At 43.3% G+C, this 16,624-nt stretch overlaps 1 protein-coding gene across 1 annotated transcript in view; it reads left to right on the forward strand.

Moving 5' to 3' along the window:
- RHOJ (ras homolog family member J) overlaps positions 1–13,530 on the forward strand; it is a 90,444-nt gene extending 76,914 nt beyond the window's left edge. Inside the window, exon 5 of the mRNA XM_006110762.5 lies at positions 956–13,530. Coding sequence (XP_006110824.3) covers positions 956–1,102 — 147 coding nt within the window. The 3' untranslated portion in view covers positions 1,103–13,530. The remainder of the gene's footprint in view (positions 1–955) is intronic.
- Positions 13,531–16,624: the final 3,094 nt, after the last annotated feature.

The raw sequence follows: 16,624 nt of genomic DNA on the forward strand, positions 1-16,624 counted from the left end.
TGCCCACAGAACAGGGAGGGTATATTTAACTCATTGGCATTGTTCCCGCAATCACCCTGACCCTGTAGAAGCACCTCCACAAGAGCTCCAGCTCTATGGAGTTTGACAGGCCTAAAAGCATGGAAGGGGAGCTAAGGATAGTTATGTTAAGTGACGACTCAACCATGCTGCCAGGAAGCACCTGAGCCAATGCCTCCTGGAAACACTGAGATCTAGCATCTTTTCTGTTCAGTGGAGCTCCTACAAATGCTCCGCTGGCCTACATGGTACTTCGTCTTCCTGGTCAACCCCACCAGCAGACTGTTGCTCTCTCCTCTTCTCCCTCTGCACTGAGACAATGCCCTGGCATCTATTCTCAATTCCTGTCCCACAAGGCCTGGTGGTAGTCCCAGAGGCTACGTCTAGACTGCAAGCCTCTTTCGAAAGAGGCTTTTTCAAAAGGTACTTTCGAAAAAGCCTCTTTCGAAAAAAAGCGTCTAGACTACAATCAGTACTTTCGAAAAAACAAGCCGCTTTTTTGAAAGAGAGCACCCAAGCAGTCTGGATGCTCTCTTTTGAAAAAGCCCTGTTTGCATTCAAGAACGCCTTTTTTTGAAAGAGCGCTTTCAAAAAAAGGCGTTCTTCCTCATAATAAAATGAGGAGTACCGCCGTCGAAAGAAAAGCCGCGTTCTTTTGATTTAATTTTGAAAGAACGCGACTGTAGTCTAGACGCAGGTGAAGTTTTTTCGAAAAAAGGCTGCTTTTTTTCTAAAAAACCCTGCAGTCTAGACACAGCCAGAGAGGAAGCCAGGTACAAGGCAGAGCTGGGATTGAGTCCCTGTTAAAGGCATGGCTCACTCTATATCTGGGAGTTACAGGCACCTGAGGGCAGCAGAATCATGGCTCATAAACATGTGCTAGTGTCATCTTCTCCAAACTGTGTATTCATGACCCCTTTCTCTCTCTCTGTTTAAGATTGGAGCACAGTGTTATTTGGAATGTTCGGCCCTGACGCAGAAAGGCCTTAAAACAGTCTTCGATGAAGCAATACTCACCATTTTCCACCCTAAGAAAAAGAAGAAACGCTGCGTGAAGTGCCGCCGCTGCTGTACGGTTGTATGAGGCCACTTGAAAAGCAAAGCAACACAGTGCTACTGTTCAACTAAACCCCCCAGGTTAGAACGGCAGCGAGCATCACACCCAAACTGAAACGGGGCACATGACCAGAAAGGAGTCCTGGTAAACCACATAGGATTCCTCCATTCTGTGAAACCTCCGGCTGTCACATGTTAGCCAGCTAGTGTCTATTTGCTTTCCTCAACCTGTAGAGCGTGTGTGCTTCCCACACGATGCTCGAATGCACTGAGCCAAGACAAAACAGGATGTCGGCTAATGGCTGACTCTGAATCAGGTCAACGTGCTGCATTGAAAACTTTAAAGACACTGTAATACAACCAAAAAAATGTCATTTGTGGCCTTAAGGAAGGCTTGACCAAACATATAAATTTATAATACTTAGGAATTGAATATGAATGAATCAAAAGCACAGAAAGATCATTAGTAATTTAATATGTAATCATATACATTATATATAGGATATACTCTCAAATTACTTTTTTTATAAGATACTCACAGATTTCAGGATCTACTTTTGTTTGTTTAAAATGATATGAAGGCAAAGCCTTAGTGACTCCAATTCCCAATCATTTAACTCTGTCAGTATGTTACAGCACCGAGCCATCAAAATGGATCAACATTTACCTCCAGATTGAAGGAATGTTCTTTGTACTACAAGAAATAACAAATAATTCTATTTTATACAGAAAAGTGTCCACGCAGGGTCAGGAGGTTTTCAGCAGCTGGGTGAGGCAGAACAGTAGAAGTGAAAAACCATAGCATCAATTTACAGAAACAAAGTAATCATATCACCAGAAAATCTTGTAATAGGCAGGCAGAACCAGAGAGGTGGTGCGTTGCCGTATTATAAATTTAGTCTGTAGATTGGTTGCATTGCCACATTTCACCCAGCAGATGAAAACAAAAACAAATAAGCCAAAGTCACATTGATTTGAAGTGCTTTATAATGATCCAGTTGCCTTAGTTGAAACAGGATTTTAGAAAAGAGTTTGTGTCAAGTTATTCATTCTGAGTCGACTTTTAACCATGTCTATTTACTGTAGTTCTCTCTCTGCTATTCACCACTTTGTCGGTGTCTTCCGTGTCCATTATTGCAAATATCAGTGAAGGTATAGTGTGGGTATGCTACTCAGGAACTTTGTTTCAGACAATAGACAAGATGATATGCTTGCAGCATGTAGGCCGGAGACAGGAAGCCTGAACCTCGAGGGAATAAAAGCTGACAATAAGCACTCTGGGCTGTTGAATAAAGTGTACCTTTTTGCTAAGGCTTCTCCTGGGAGCCTGTTGTTTTGCACATCACAGTAAGATGCTGTTTTACCACAGATACTCGGAGGTGAATTGTGAGGGTGTCTTATTACTTACATCTGCCGACAAGTGCCTTAGAAAGACCCAGGTAGCTGTCTTGTTATGGATTTCATTTCCGATTGTACCTCTCCAAGGCATACAATTCAAATGCCAGCAAATCCATGTTTCTAGACCTATAAAGTAACTCCCCAAAAAAAGCTACTTCCAAAGTCAGTGTTTCCAGCCCTAGTATGCATTGCCCTAGTATGAACTGCACCCTCTCCCACCAGCAAGTGCTAGCCTAGGTGGTAAGTTACTCACCCATTTTGGGGAAGTCTCCTCTTTGGGTGTACTGTACCATGCCTGAGTCTACAAAAGAGCAGCTAGAAAGCCTCTGCCATTAACGAGAGATTAGGGAACCAATCCTACACTCCTTCCTCAGCAAAACTCCCACTGAGTTCAGTGGGATTTTGAGTAAAGACTGTGGCATTTGGCCCAATGTAAGCAACACCATAGATACAAGGCCCAATCCCGTGTTGAGTGCACTCAAAGGCAAAAACTCCCATTGGCTGCGGTGATGATGACAGTATTCTTTATTACCTAGATATTTATCATTGCTGTTATTTTTGATAGCTTTGCTCTGGATTCCAGCTGCACAGTTCACATTGAAATCAGTGGGAAGTGCATAGCAAGAACATACTGGCTGTAACTTAAGAGTAAACGAGGCAATTTCTGTTTTAGTAAATGCAACTCCCTAGAATTCAAGAGCCTGAATCCAAGGGCTCATGATCTTACTGATACTAACTTACGCTTGGCCTTTGGCTCCAATAGGTGCAGGATCAGACCCCCAAAACATTTACATCCGTACAGGTCACCCAGTATCTCGGAGACACCAGGGGCATTTAGCCCTGGTAATCAGTGAACAAGTGCCTTTCGCGTTATTATTACTAAGGATACAGTTCTGTCATGGAGGTCATGGATTTCAGGACTTTCCGGGCCCACCAGGATGTCTTCCAAGGTAGGGCTGGAGTAGCTATCAGCCCCAGGGACACCAGAGCAGCAGCCACAGGGCTGATGCAAGGGCCAGAGTTAAGCCAGCTCCACTGCAGCTGTTAAGCCCTGCTGCAGGAGCAGCGGGGGGTGGGGGGTAGAGCAGTGGCCACTGATCAGCCCCATGGCTGCTGGAGCAGCTAGCCAGTGGATGGGTCCAAGGTCACTGAAGCAGCAACCCGCTAGTCCACTGGAACAGCTGGTCAGCCGTTGCTCTTGAGCCACCATAGCAGTGGCCAGCGCTCAGCCCCAAGACTGGCAGAGCAGCAGCTGGGGTTGAATGAGCCTCCCCCCAAGAATGGAGCAGCAGGGGGGACAGAGCAGATGCCTGAGGTTAGTTTCTAGCAGCACTCTGATTGTTGGTCCCTGCGGGGTCACCGGTGTCTGTGGATTTTTGTGTATTGCCCATGATCTGTCCCTGATTTTTAATTTAAATACCCCGTGACATCATCTTCACCTTAATTATTGCATGGCGGAGCGTGACAAACATTAGGTCACTGTGCACCCACCTAGCCGAAAACGAAGAAAATCTGGTGAGCACCTTACACCTGGGGCGTATAGCCCTAGTGAACAGCCTGGATCTTGTTCCATCCTGTCAAAGGGGATGTCTTAGAATAGGTTGACAGAAAGTTTGGGAAAGTCTAGAAAGCAAACCCGACGATGATGCCACTGACATCCTTCTGTAGGAAAGGCGCTGTGGTTTGCATTTCAGCCTGATAAACATGTCAATTTCCTAGTGCAGCTGGGCTGCCCACTAGTGTATTTGGCAGGGGCTTCTCTGGGTTCCGAAGAGCAGCAGGAAAACTAGGAGCAGAACCATTTGGGGATCATTTTATTGACTTAACGTCTGACCCGACCCTCCATGAAAGGAACAAAAGCTACCCCCGGCCCGCCAATTTATTTCAAAGGACATCATGTCAAGGGTTCAGACTTCAATCGGGCTCCACTGAGATTTGCCACTGATTTCAAAGGAAAATGGCACTCTTATTCTGTTCCCCACCAATTGAGCTGTTAGACAGCATACAGGTACATATGAGTCTCTGGTTAAGGAAGACTAGGGGCAAATCTCTTTCACTTGAATTGCAATACATGCCTGAAGGATGGATCTACCAGATAATGTTATAGCTTCTGTAAACAGAAGAGTAAATAAAACTCTAGATTGGCATATAAGCTTATCATAAAATAATAAGTCAATTGAAAAAGTGCAATATATCATTCTCATCATGCTTCTATGAGGAAGCCACAGATAATTGAAGGATGGGGTTTGGGTGCAGCTTAATATCACTGGTGACAGCAAATACACATGGTTTGACCTATGATAGGCATGTTATATCAGAAATTAAATGACCAGTTACAGTAATTTTGGGAAACTAAATACTGTGATAATAGAAACTAAAATGCTAATATCTTAATATATTAAAACAGATCTCTGTACAAATCATTGCATAGTAGAGAAAGCAGATGGAGGAATATTATTATTCAAGAAAAAATGTTTTCATTAATGCAAAGCAAGACTTTTGTTGCGCTTACAAAGTTAAGTAAATCAGTTTTGCAACGTGCTAGAACTGTGAATTAACTAGATGCATTTAAGCTGCTTTTGACCAAAACTTGAGCTGCCCTCGAGGGGTTACACGCCACTTAGAAAGGGCCCCTGGATTCCATGTATTTTTTTTAATTCCCTGCCATTAGAAAAAAATGTTTTAAATGTACCATAGTTTATATAAGTCCTACAAGGCCAAATTTTCAGAAGGCTTCTTTAATTGACCCCACTCCCTAGATTTTTGAGTGCACATATTGCTATGCCCAAACTGGCACTTCTAATAGTAACTTCCCAGCTGTGAAACTCACTATGTATTTTTGAGGGAAGTATGACGGGTTGGATCACAGAAATCCTTTTGGGATTGTCCTCTGATGTGCTGATCAAGCCACTGACATCTGCCTTCCTGTCCACTGGGATTCCCCACCACCCTGTCCTGATGGGCCAGAAGCTCTGGTGACCCCCAGCCAAGGCACAGAATTGGGGTCACTGCCCCCCTGCAGAGCAACACAGACACTGAACCAGTTCAGCTCCAGGAGGGCTCAGTTATAAGGCCCATTGACAGCACCCAGGAACCTAACCCAAAAAAGGGACCAAAACCCCAAATAAATCCTTCTTATTCTGTGTAAAAGTTTTACACAGAGAAAGCTCATAAGGCCAGTCCCCTTTATCAATGAAAGAGAGATATGCACAGTGGTTGCTTCCCCTGACGTAACAATTATTTACACTGGGCTTGATAAACAAAAGTGTGTTTATTACGTATAAAAAGTAGAATTTAAGTGATTGTAAGTGAAAACAGACAGTTCAAAGTAAATTACTAAGTTAAAATAAACAAAAGATGCCAGCTAATTCTAATATACTAAGAAACTTGTTACATGTAAATTCCTACCCTGAACAGTTCTTATATCAGGTAAAATGCTTCAGAATTCATCTTTACTCTGGTCTGGATCTACAGCTTTCTTCAGAGTTCTTTAGAGTCCTTTGTTGTCAGTTTTCTTCATGTTAGGGTAGGTGAGGCAGTTACAAAGGCCAGCTGAAGACAGATGCCTGATTGCTTTTCATTCCTTAAATAAACTTTCCTCCAGGGTGGGAACCTGTTCTTCAGTTTTCCCCTCCCCATGGAAAAGTACTAGATTCAAGATGGATTCCAGTACCAGGTGGTATGGTCATGTAGCTTTCTAGCACCAACCACAGTTACAGCTTACAAGACAAACAAGACCATTCACGGGTTGTTGGTTTGAGTACCAAGCCTCCAAGATCCTAAAGTATGGTCCTCATTAACACATTTAGAATAGAAACCAGATTCACGCTTCATTTTTCTAACTTCACATACAAGAGTGATACATGCACAAAAATAGGATGTACAGATTCAGCAGACAGCAACTGTAAAATTGATCTGTTACATGATTCATTTTGCATAAAGCATCTTGAGTTATGCATATTCATATTCGTAAGCCAACTTTCATAAAGCATAGGGGGTCATGACAGAAAGGAACTTAAATTGCATGGGTAAATGTGAGCTTTAGAGGCACAAGCTGATGCCCTTTCCAAATATTGTTGGGCAGAGTTAAGGATGACCTTTGAAATTCTGCCTACAGTCCTTGTGCTTTTCTGCTGCGGAGCCAGCAGATGGAGTATGAACCAATGAGCAAAGATTAGTCCCAGAGTTGTTGTGACAACACTAGTGGTTCAAAAGCACAAACATGGAATCGAACAGAAATGTTGCATTGTTTTTCAAGCATCAATAAACATTTGCCTGCTAAAAGGCTGGAGACCCGCAACCTAATGTTAAGGTGCCCACTACCTTCAGTGTCCACTGGAATTCAAACCCTGAATTCATAATGAAGGCAAATGTTGTTTTAAAGCTTATTACAGTAAGTAAAGAATAAAAACTACTCCAAGAAATTATTTGACAATGATAAGAGTTTCTCTCAATTGATGTCAAAGCCCTTTCTGACAGACCTACTTTTGTTAATAACCTATTATCTTTTAAAATGCTTTCAGCTCTTACAAAGGAACATGCTAAATTCTAACCTGGGCCTTTTTAAAACCTACATATTCTATCAAGAGTTGATTTTAATTTTATATATATATACACACTGATAAAATATACATATTCCCATGGATAGGGAAGGCTTGTCTGTCTACTTGAGAAACTCCTTTAGCCTATTAAAATTCAAGAGCTTTTCTAATTAGTTTGGAAGAAAGATTTTGACTTTATTATTATTTTCACTGGAATCAAGCTGCCCTGAGCAACGAACTGTGTTAAGCTTGGCGCTGTTAGCATGCCACCATTCTTAAGTCTGTAAAACAGGAAACAACAGCCTGGGCCGTGTCCCGGACTGGAAAACTAAAGCTGAGGTTTTCAAAACTGTTTGAACTGGTCATTTTGCTCCTTTAGGCAACTTTTGGATCTCTCTGACTACAGGTACTAAAACAAAATACAGGACTATGTAGCACTTTAAAGACTAACAAGATGGTTTATTAGATGATGAGCTTTCGTGGGCCAGACCCACTTCCGCAGATTAAATAGTGGAAGAAAATAGTCACTAAGGTCTTGTAGTGCATGGGTTCCACAGAGCCTCTGTGTGTCTCCCTTTTGCCCTGTAGGTTCTAGCTAGTGAGCATACATGCCTCTCATTGTTCTTGTCTTTTAAATATCTATCACCACAGTTGCCACGTGACTTGTAAAGAACAAGAAACAACATGTTTTTTATCATGTTTTGCCTAGTCCAGCACTCAGTGTCATCAATAAGGTCTTGATGACCTCTCGAGGTCTCTCCCAGTTCTAGTATTCTATGTTTCTACGCCCACATCCTATTCAGATGCCCACGTGGCACAGTGCTCCATCAACCTACTGCACCCAAACGGTCCCACAAAACATCTCCAAACTCCAAGCAAGAGAAGTGAAGCGGGGGAGGCAGGGCAAAACCACATCCTTTGCCTGCTACCCAGAAAAAACAAAGCAAATTACTCTCACCTCTGAGAATCAGGATCCTCTTAGATTGGGTGTTTTGATTTCTGGGGCCAAAGTCACTAGCCACCAAATGAAATTCTTGTTCCCTGTCTACATTGGGGCTTTCAAGCACTGGTAGTGAACAGCAGCATAGTTCTTTCAGTGTACACCCCTACTATAGGCTATAACCACCAAGTGCATTGGAGCAGCTTACCTCCTGCTTGAAACTAAGTTCAGCTACCCTGGTGCAAGCTGTGGTTCCTAGCTGTTACAAGGCTGGCTATTGCTGGTGTAACTTCACTAGTGTTAACACCAGTGGCAGTGGCTAGGGCAACTTCTTGGTGTGGATTCGCTCCTTGCTGGATGGGATAATAGTCTTGTGTTATAGCGATGTCACTCTTGGCCCCTTTCACACCTTTTTGCTAAAAGAGGGAAGAGGTGCCTCCTTGTTCCTAGGTTTGTTCTTAGAATATACCAGCCCAAAACTTAACTGAATTGTCACTGATTCTTTCCATGGTAAACCAGGTTGGTTTGAAAGCACATTTGCACTGCAGCACAAAAGTAATGCAGCCTGTGCTCTCAGTGACACAAATGCTATTTGTTGTATAAGTCAGTAGTTTACATGTGCCTCGCTGCACGTGCTCCGTCCTTCATCCCCTGGCTCAGGGGATTTCTATCATGTTTCATGTGCTTCCAAAAGCTGTAAATGCCTGAATTTTCTTTAGTTGCATTGCATTAGGAGGGGAGCTGCATCTGTTCTACCAGGAAGTGAGCTCAAAATAATCTAGATCAAAGGCAGTTTTTAGATGTATTTGACCATGTAAAAAGGAAGGGGAAAAAATCTGTAACAAATGAAATATTTTTCTGGGGGGAATGAGGAGCCACTGAAGTCAGTGGAAAGATTTCCACTGATTTCAGTGATGCTGGTTTGCAACCTCCATGCTTACCACAAAAGATTCTGTAATTAAATATGCATGGACATGAGTATGCATAGTCAAAATGCATAGAAAAGCCAGCTAGGTAACAAATGCAGCAGAAGTGTGAAGTATTTTGGGCAAATAGCAAGTTTCATTATTGTCTTCTGGAGCAGAATTGTAAAGTCACAGTGCAAAGACAACAAACAGTAAATCTGGGCCCCCAAAAGTAAGGTTTTTTTTAAAGGCAGGGAGAATTCAACAGCTGCTATGGATAGAAATGCTTTCAGTATTTGTTTTTAGTGACAATTAAACATTTCTGAATCTTGGGGGTAAAGGTAAACCTATCTGACTTCTACGGTGGGGATAGGAGCAACAGCATGAAACTTACTAGAAACAGAAAAAGAGCTAACAAATCTAGCTTTAATATTCCAAGCCATGCAAACATTACATAAATGGGCATAAATCAGCACAAGGCCACTTGAGTTTTGAAGTTCTGTTTTAATATTATAAGATGCTGCTGGTAATTACTGCCCCTTGAAAGAACCCCTCCTACCACACACAGACAGCTGTGCAGTCTCCAGCTAAATCCTCTAGTAACTAAAGTCAAGTATGGGATTTTCAAAAGTGCTCCTGATTGGCCTAACTCTGCTCCTAGTGACATCAATGGCAAACTTCAATAGGAGTTGAATTAGGCCAAAGCTGAGCGTATTTGAAAACTCTCCCCCATATTCTGTCTTCTTTATTAAGGCTGTCAATTCTTTGAGCAGATAGATTGAGCCAATTCCATCATCTGTTCTAATCGCACTGGGGTTGAATTTGATCCAAGGATACTCCAGTGACCTTCTCATGAGGTTTTGGATTTTTATTTAATACAACTGCCCATATCACATTGAGTGACACTCTGAAGATTATTTACTGTATAGATGTAGCCTGATTTCCCCATGATAGCTGCAACTATTTTAGGTTAATCAGTGTTGCCTATGCATTGAGCAGACTGTTCTTGACCTACTTACATGTCCAGAATTTAAAAGCTGTTTCTTAAGAAGACGTGCATCTTTACTAGAACTGGTTGGATAATGCCAAATATTTTTTCGTTGTTAAAATTTCATTTTTTTTAATCTTGCAAACAATTTTCAGTTTTCTAAAACTACTTTGGTTTTAAAAAATCAGGTTTGGGGTAACAGATTTTGTTTTTCAAAAACCAAACACTGGATGTTTTAAAAGCCAAAAATAGAAATTATTGTAAAGTGGGAAATAGTTTCTGACTTTTCATCAAAATCCATAAAATCTGACCAAAATGAAAATTGTTAAAAAAAGATTCAGTCAAAAAGACAAATAATTGTTTTTCATTGAAAAAAATGGTTCAATGAAACATTTTTTACTAGTTGTAGTCTGGACCTCTGCCCCTCTGGGCAGCAAAGACAAAGACTTACTTTCTAACTTACTGCATGCAGTTTCCTCTCTCATTCTCAGTGCTTCATGAACTGGAAAGAAACTGAGAACTGACCTTTGTGTCAGTGGGCAGCTAAGACCCAAGCCAACCGTGCCCAGGGAAAGATCTCACTGAAATTTGATGGGCTCGACTTCAGTGGGTTGTTTTATCTGGGTTATGTCAACTGGGCCCATAAAGTCTTCACTGATGAAATTGTCAGGTATGTGAAGGACGATGGTCCATAACTTAGTATAACGCACTGTGCAGTGTGTGTCACGTGCATCCCTCTGCAACTGTTCTGCAGAAGATTACCTAAGGATATGTCCACACTGTAACTAGGCATCTGTGTCCAGCCCATGACAGCAGACTCGTGCTTGGCCTAAGGGGCTGTTCAGTTGCAGTGTAGACTTCTGGGCTTAGGCTTGTGCCTGGGCACTAGGACCTCACGAGGTGGGAGGGTCACAGCCAAGGTCACTGACAGTCTCTAAGGGCTTCTAGGCAAGACGGGAGTGGGGAGCACCTGACTCCACATTCCCAGAAAGGGTGGGGCCTTGGATGAAGGGGCAGGCCCCCCACCTCTCAGAGCCACCCAGAGTATGTGGCGCAGTGCTCCAGTAGTGATTTAAAAGGCCCAGGGCTTTGGCAACTGCCACAATAGCATCAGCCAGTCTCAGGCCTTTTTGAATTGCTGGGCCCTGGGGCAACTGCCCCCTTCACTCCTCCTCCTCCTTCCCCCTCCCCCCCATTGGCAGGCCTGGTCACAACCCAGGCCCAGAAGTTTACACTTCAGTTAAACGGACCCTCAGCCTCAGCCCTGTGAGCCTGAGTCACCTGGCACGGGCAAGCTGCAAGTGTCTAATTGCAGTGTAGACACACCCCATGAGACTACAGCCCAGGTCCTTCAAGGTATTTAAGCTCCTACTCCTGCTTTTTTTCGTGGGCGTTATACTCCTCCTCAGGATCTGGGCCTTAGTTCTTTAGTTCAACGTTTGGGGCTCTGCTTTAGTGGTGGGATCCAATCCCTGTTGAAGACCATTGTAAAAGTCATTGTCCTAACAATGTTTTTCAAGGGGAAGTAAGTGGCATATTTTTCAGAGGCTGAAACTGGATTGACTGGTTTCACTTCCGCCTGTGAGGTGTTACTGGGCAGGCTCCCACCTTACTTGTGTACTTGGTTTGCCAGGTTGCAACTTGGGCTACTTGTAAAACTCATCATTGATTCACTTTCGCTTTGATTCAAGGTTGATTTATAGGTATTGTCACTGACCTGTGATCTCCAGGTCTCAAAATGTATCCAACAATGCAATGAGAAACAGGTAGAAATCCTTACCTGGAGACTGTAGGAATGGTTGTTTTTAGAGTCACTGACTATATTTATAGTAGGGCTGTGATGTTGGCTCTCAGCACAAATTCCGCAGTCCCGCGATGTTTGTCTTAAACTGGGAATGGCTGAACCAGTGTTGCAAGCCCTCCCATTTGTGGAGCCGCTGTAGTGAATGCAGCCATGACTGGAGGGCTGCCTGAGCCCAGACTTCCTAAAATTTTTAAAACATTCTTTTAAAACCCCCACACATTTCAGAAGTGCTTCTGGGAGAAGGGGCCCTGGGAAAGCCAATTTCTGTGGCAAAGGGAGTTGATCTCCCCTTCTCGCGTGAGGTGGTCCGGAGGGGTGGAGCAATGGTTGTGGGCGAAGCATGTCACGAGACTGGTTATAAAACTGTCATGCCCACGGCACTTGCATCTCTGGCCAGCCTGGTGGAACCCCAGCAAACGTTCTGCTTTCCAGAAGGTTCCTCACCGCACACTTTTTTCAGCAGTGAGTTGAGTACATCACAGGGATAAAGAGACGCATAGGCCATGAGACAGAGTAAAGACATGCCTGAAACCTGTGAGGATGTGCCCAGGTCTGTACCCTTTGGGGATCTCTACATACCCAAACTATGCCTCTGTAATACCCACACCTGAGCATGGTGCACTGACCCATTCAGTGGCAGAGACTGCTCACAGAGGGAAGGCTGAGTCTGCTCTACAGCCTTAGCTAACAGCCAGATGTCTTTTTGCTCAAGCTGTAAGCTCAAGAGGTCCCCGGTTCGATTCCACACACAGACAAGTGGGGTCTGCCAGCATTACACCTCCCTTTCCACAATGCCGTGTTGGCATCATAATGTTCCTCTGCCTCCCCACTGCTGGAGCCTTTCCCTGCCCCAGGAAAAGACTCCAGCAGAGGGAAAAGGCTCTGGCAGGGGAAAAAGGGCCTGCCAGCTCTCCGCTGCTAGAGCCCTCCCTCACCGTGGGAAAACTCTGACAGTAGGATGCTGTTGGCATTCCCCACCCCATCCTGACATGTATAGCTAGACACCCTAGCACGGACGCAGCTTGTTTTTCATTATAGAAGGTAGCAGCCCGTACACTATATGCTGCTTCTACTTCTGTGCAACGTAGGCATTTTACTTAACAGTCAGACCATGATGTGGCCTCCCCTCACCTTCTGAACCTTGTAGGCATCAAAGTGGAAATAGACTAGACAGAGCGAGTGACAAGGAGACAAAACATTTAAGATTTTTTAGCATAAAGGTAATTGAATTCAGATCTTTCCGTTAGTTTGTTGACGCAGTTGTTAAATAAAAGCATTCCACTGAAACCTGAGACTCAAGAACACAATAGACAAAGGAGTTTCCGTTCCTTTTTTTTTCCTGAATACTTCAGCAATGTCAAAAACAATAGTGAAAATGTTTTGCAGTGACATTTGTTCATGATGGAAACATACTCATCTGCTTGTGAAGCAAAAACTACCATTCCCTCTGGCTCTATCATATTATAAGCCAATTTCTGGGAAGACAGCAGGTTAAGAATTGAGGCATTTATTTTTCTTCATGCAAGAATTTCTGTGTCTGCTAACATTTCTTCCTAAAAGCATTCTGTAGAGGGTCTGGTTCAAACACAGTTTTAGTGTTACGCAGATATGATGGTGTCATAGCCTTTCTGGATGCAGACCCAGTTTGAAAATTCAAATTAAAAAAAATAACTTGAAACCAAGCAAGTGCATGTTAGCAGTCATATTTTTCTTATGCAAATGTTTAACAATGTTCAGTTTCTATTTAAAAACCGGAATTCTGTATGCTTTGGTTTACTTTCTTTTAAACATGTAATTAGTGTGTATTATAACAATTCATTAATATCTTGTACATAGTAATACAGTTATCCAGTTAAAATAAACTATGTCTTTTGATGGCCTCATTTGGAGAGGGACTCAGTAACTGTCCAGTGCCTCTATATTATTTACCCAGGCTGAAACACACTTTGAACACCTCTGGTTTGCAGGATATTGCGAGTAAACAGAACTGCAAAAACATCTGGTGTTATTGCAAAAACATCTGGTGTTACTTCCAACAGGCACTGCAACCCACAGCCTCTCGCACTGTACCCTGTCAGCCTGGCACATTTGAAACAAGGGGCAACATAGAGGTTTACCTGACTCCAGCTAAGCCAGGAGCTGGACTAGATGACATGGGATGAATCACCTGATAATTACTCTGTTCTGTTCATTCTCTCTGAAGAACTGGCCACTGTCAGAAGACAGAATACTGGGCCAGCTGGACCATTCTGATGTTCTAACCCTGACCGAAGAGAATGGAAGTAAAGTCACGAGGAGATGGCTTCATACACTCCTTTGGCAGAGATCCCATAGGGTCTAATGGCTGGCTTTCATCAGCCCTGAAGGGCCCAGATTTCTAAGTGGTGTCTTGTATTCACAAGGCACTGGGATTGTCACAAGTAAGCACCACGCCCAAGAAAAGTGCACGTTTATGGCTCCATTTCGCTAGCTGAAAGTAATGCATTTCTAAAGCAGGTTAGTGAAAAACAGATTTTCACGTGACCTAAACAGTATACAGAAGGTGTGTATGTGTGAGAGAACATTAATGGCATTTTTTCACTTGACCTAAACAACATACAGAGGGTGTGCATGTGTGTCTGTGTGTGTGAGTGAATATTAATGGCATTTTGGAAAGAAGCCAGCTTAAAGCAGGCAAACAGACAGCGCGACTACTCCCAGTACAGCAGCTATTAATAACTCTAACACAAATGTCAGTTTCCTGCAACTCACTGACAACTCTAACTAGTGGGTAATAAAAAGCCTCCAACAAAAAGCTTATCGATGACAAGAAAGATGATTAGTTACATAACCTTCCTCCTGAACAAGGGGAGGGGAGGAAAAGAAGTGAAATATTAAAAGTATAGCAGGTAAGACAGCCCATCTGTGCTGGTCTGGAAACAAGAATCTGATCACTCTCCTGCAAAGGAAAGTTACGAAAATGTGCTAAAAAAAGATGCTGCCTTTCTTGTCAAACGTTTCCTTCATAGCTTTCAAGGTTTAGAGGGATCATTGTGATCACCTCGCCTGATCTCCTGCTCATCGCAGGCTTGGGACCCTCACCCGGGAAGTCCTGCCTCCAGCCACCTTAGCTATTCCAAGGCAGTTATATTTTGGGATTGCACTGCAGAAAGTGGAGCTGAGCAAAGAGGCAGATTAAACTTTCATGAAACTTTAGTCTTCTGTTTGGTCACAATTTCTAATTTTGAAAATCTCTAACCAGCTCCAGTGGATAATCTCGGATGGAAGGTGGTAACCAGTGTGCACCCACAGAGGGGACATCACTTGACCAACCTTGAATAGATGAAGACTTGAGTGGACCCTCATTTGCAAATTTCACCTCTAGCTTTAGTGGACCTGGCTGACCCATAAGCCCTTGTCAGTCTGCCACAAAGAAAATAAAGCCCAAGTTGGCAAATAGATTCCACCCACTGAACAAAAAGTAGCTGAACTTTGTTGACAATGAGTAATCCTGTGGCACCTTAGAGATGAAGAAAGGTAAAGAATCGTGAGCTTTCGTGGGTAAACCCACTTCATCAGATGAGTTGGAGTGAACTTTGTTGAGCATTTTGGCTGCCATGGCTACTGTCAAAGATGCATTTTTCAGCTGAGCTTTGGAAAGTTATTGCCATATGTATGGCCTTCCCCAATGAGCGGTGACTATCACAAAGTCATGTGTTTGCCCTTTTCCACATACTTGTTATCCTTCATTTTTCTCTCCAAGGTTGTATGGGATTACAGATCCAATATTACACAGGGCATACGCTGCATTTAACCGCCATTAAACCACTGCAAACAATTAAACCACTGCAATGCAGCAACATTAGACAAGACCCATGTGCAAATAGTCTATATTGCACTAAAGACTACTGAAGAATTTATATAACTGCAACTGTAGTCTTAATTACCATCCTCGCCATCAAAACAATCCCTTACGAGAGAGTGTGCCTAGGACCAAATTCAGCCCTGGCATGAAAGGATCTTTCCTCAGCTCAACTTCAGATGCCAGCTCCCAAGGACTACATCAATGGGAACTTGCATGAATAAAGACTCCCAAAGCAAACCCCAGATGTATGCTTGTTCACACCAATGTTGAGTTTAGCCCCTTACATGATGATTATGATACTGCCAACTCGATGATCTCCAGAGTCAACTGAATGGGGAATAAGCAATAGCACCTGCCATCTCAAGGGTACCATCACAGACTAACAGTGCCCACTATTAACCAATGAAAGTTCAGAGGAGTTCATAGGAAATGAATCGGTGGCTTCAGTCTTTCACCTTATTCCTCCCAGTCATTCAGTTTCTTCACTTGTTTTTGTTATTTCCTTTGGAAACATCTAAACATCTTAGTTTGGTCCTAATCACTTAGCTCTTCCCACTCTTCCTCTTCCATCGCCCGAGCCGCCTGGCCCCCTCTTCAGTCAGAACGTTCAGTCATAGTACACAATAGCTCCTCCTAGACACTGTCTTATCCTTATGCTTCCCTATGTTACTCACTGCCGCATTTGGGAAAAGTCTTAATACTCTGTTGGCTCTGAAGTGCACATCACCCCTCTCAAACCTCAGTCCTAACCCTATGACTACCAGCTAGGATATGTCTACGCTACCACCCTAGTTCGAACTAGGGTGGTTAATGTAGTCATACGAACTTGCAAATGAAGCCTGGGATTTGAATTTCCCGGGCTTCATTTGCATGTTGCCGGGCGCCGCCATTTTTAAATGTCCGCTATTGCAGACTCCGTGCCCGCGGCTACATGCGGCACGAACTAGATAGTTCGGATTAGGCTTCCTATTCTGAACTATCCGTACGCCTCGTTCCACGTACATTAGGATAGGAAGCCTAATCCGAACTATCTAGTTTGTGCCGCGTGTAGCTGTGGGCACGGAGTCTGCACTAGCGGACATTTAAAAATGGCGGCGCCCGGCAACATGCAAATGAAGCCCAGGAAATTC

The sequence above is a fragment of the Pelodiscus sinensis genome, chromosome 5, assembly GCF_052426305.1.
Source record: "Pelodiscus sinensis isolate ZL-2025 chromosome 5, ASM5242630v1, whole genome shotgun sequence".
Classification (NCBI taxonomy): domain Eukaryota; kingdom Metazoa; phylum Chordata; order Testudines; family Trionychidae; genus Pelodiscus; species Pelodiscus sinensis.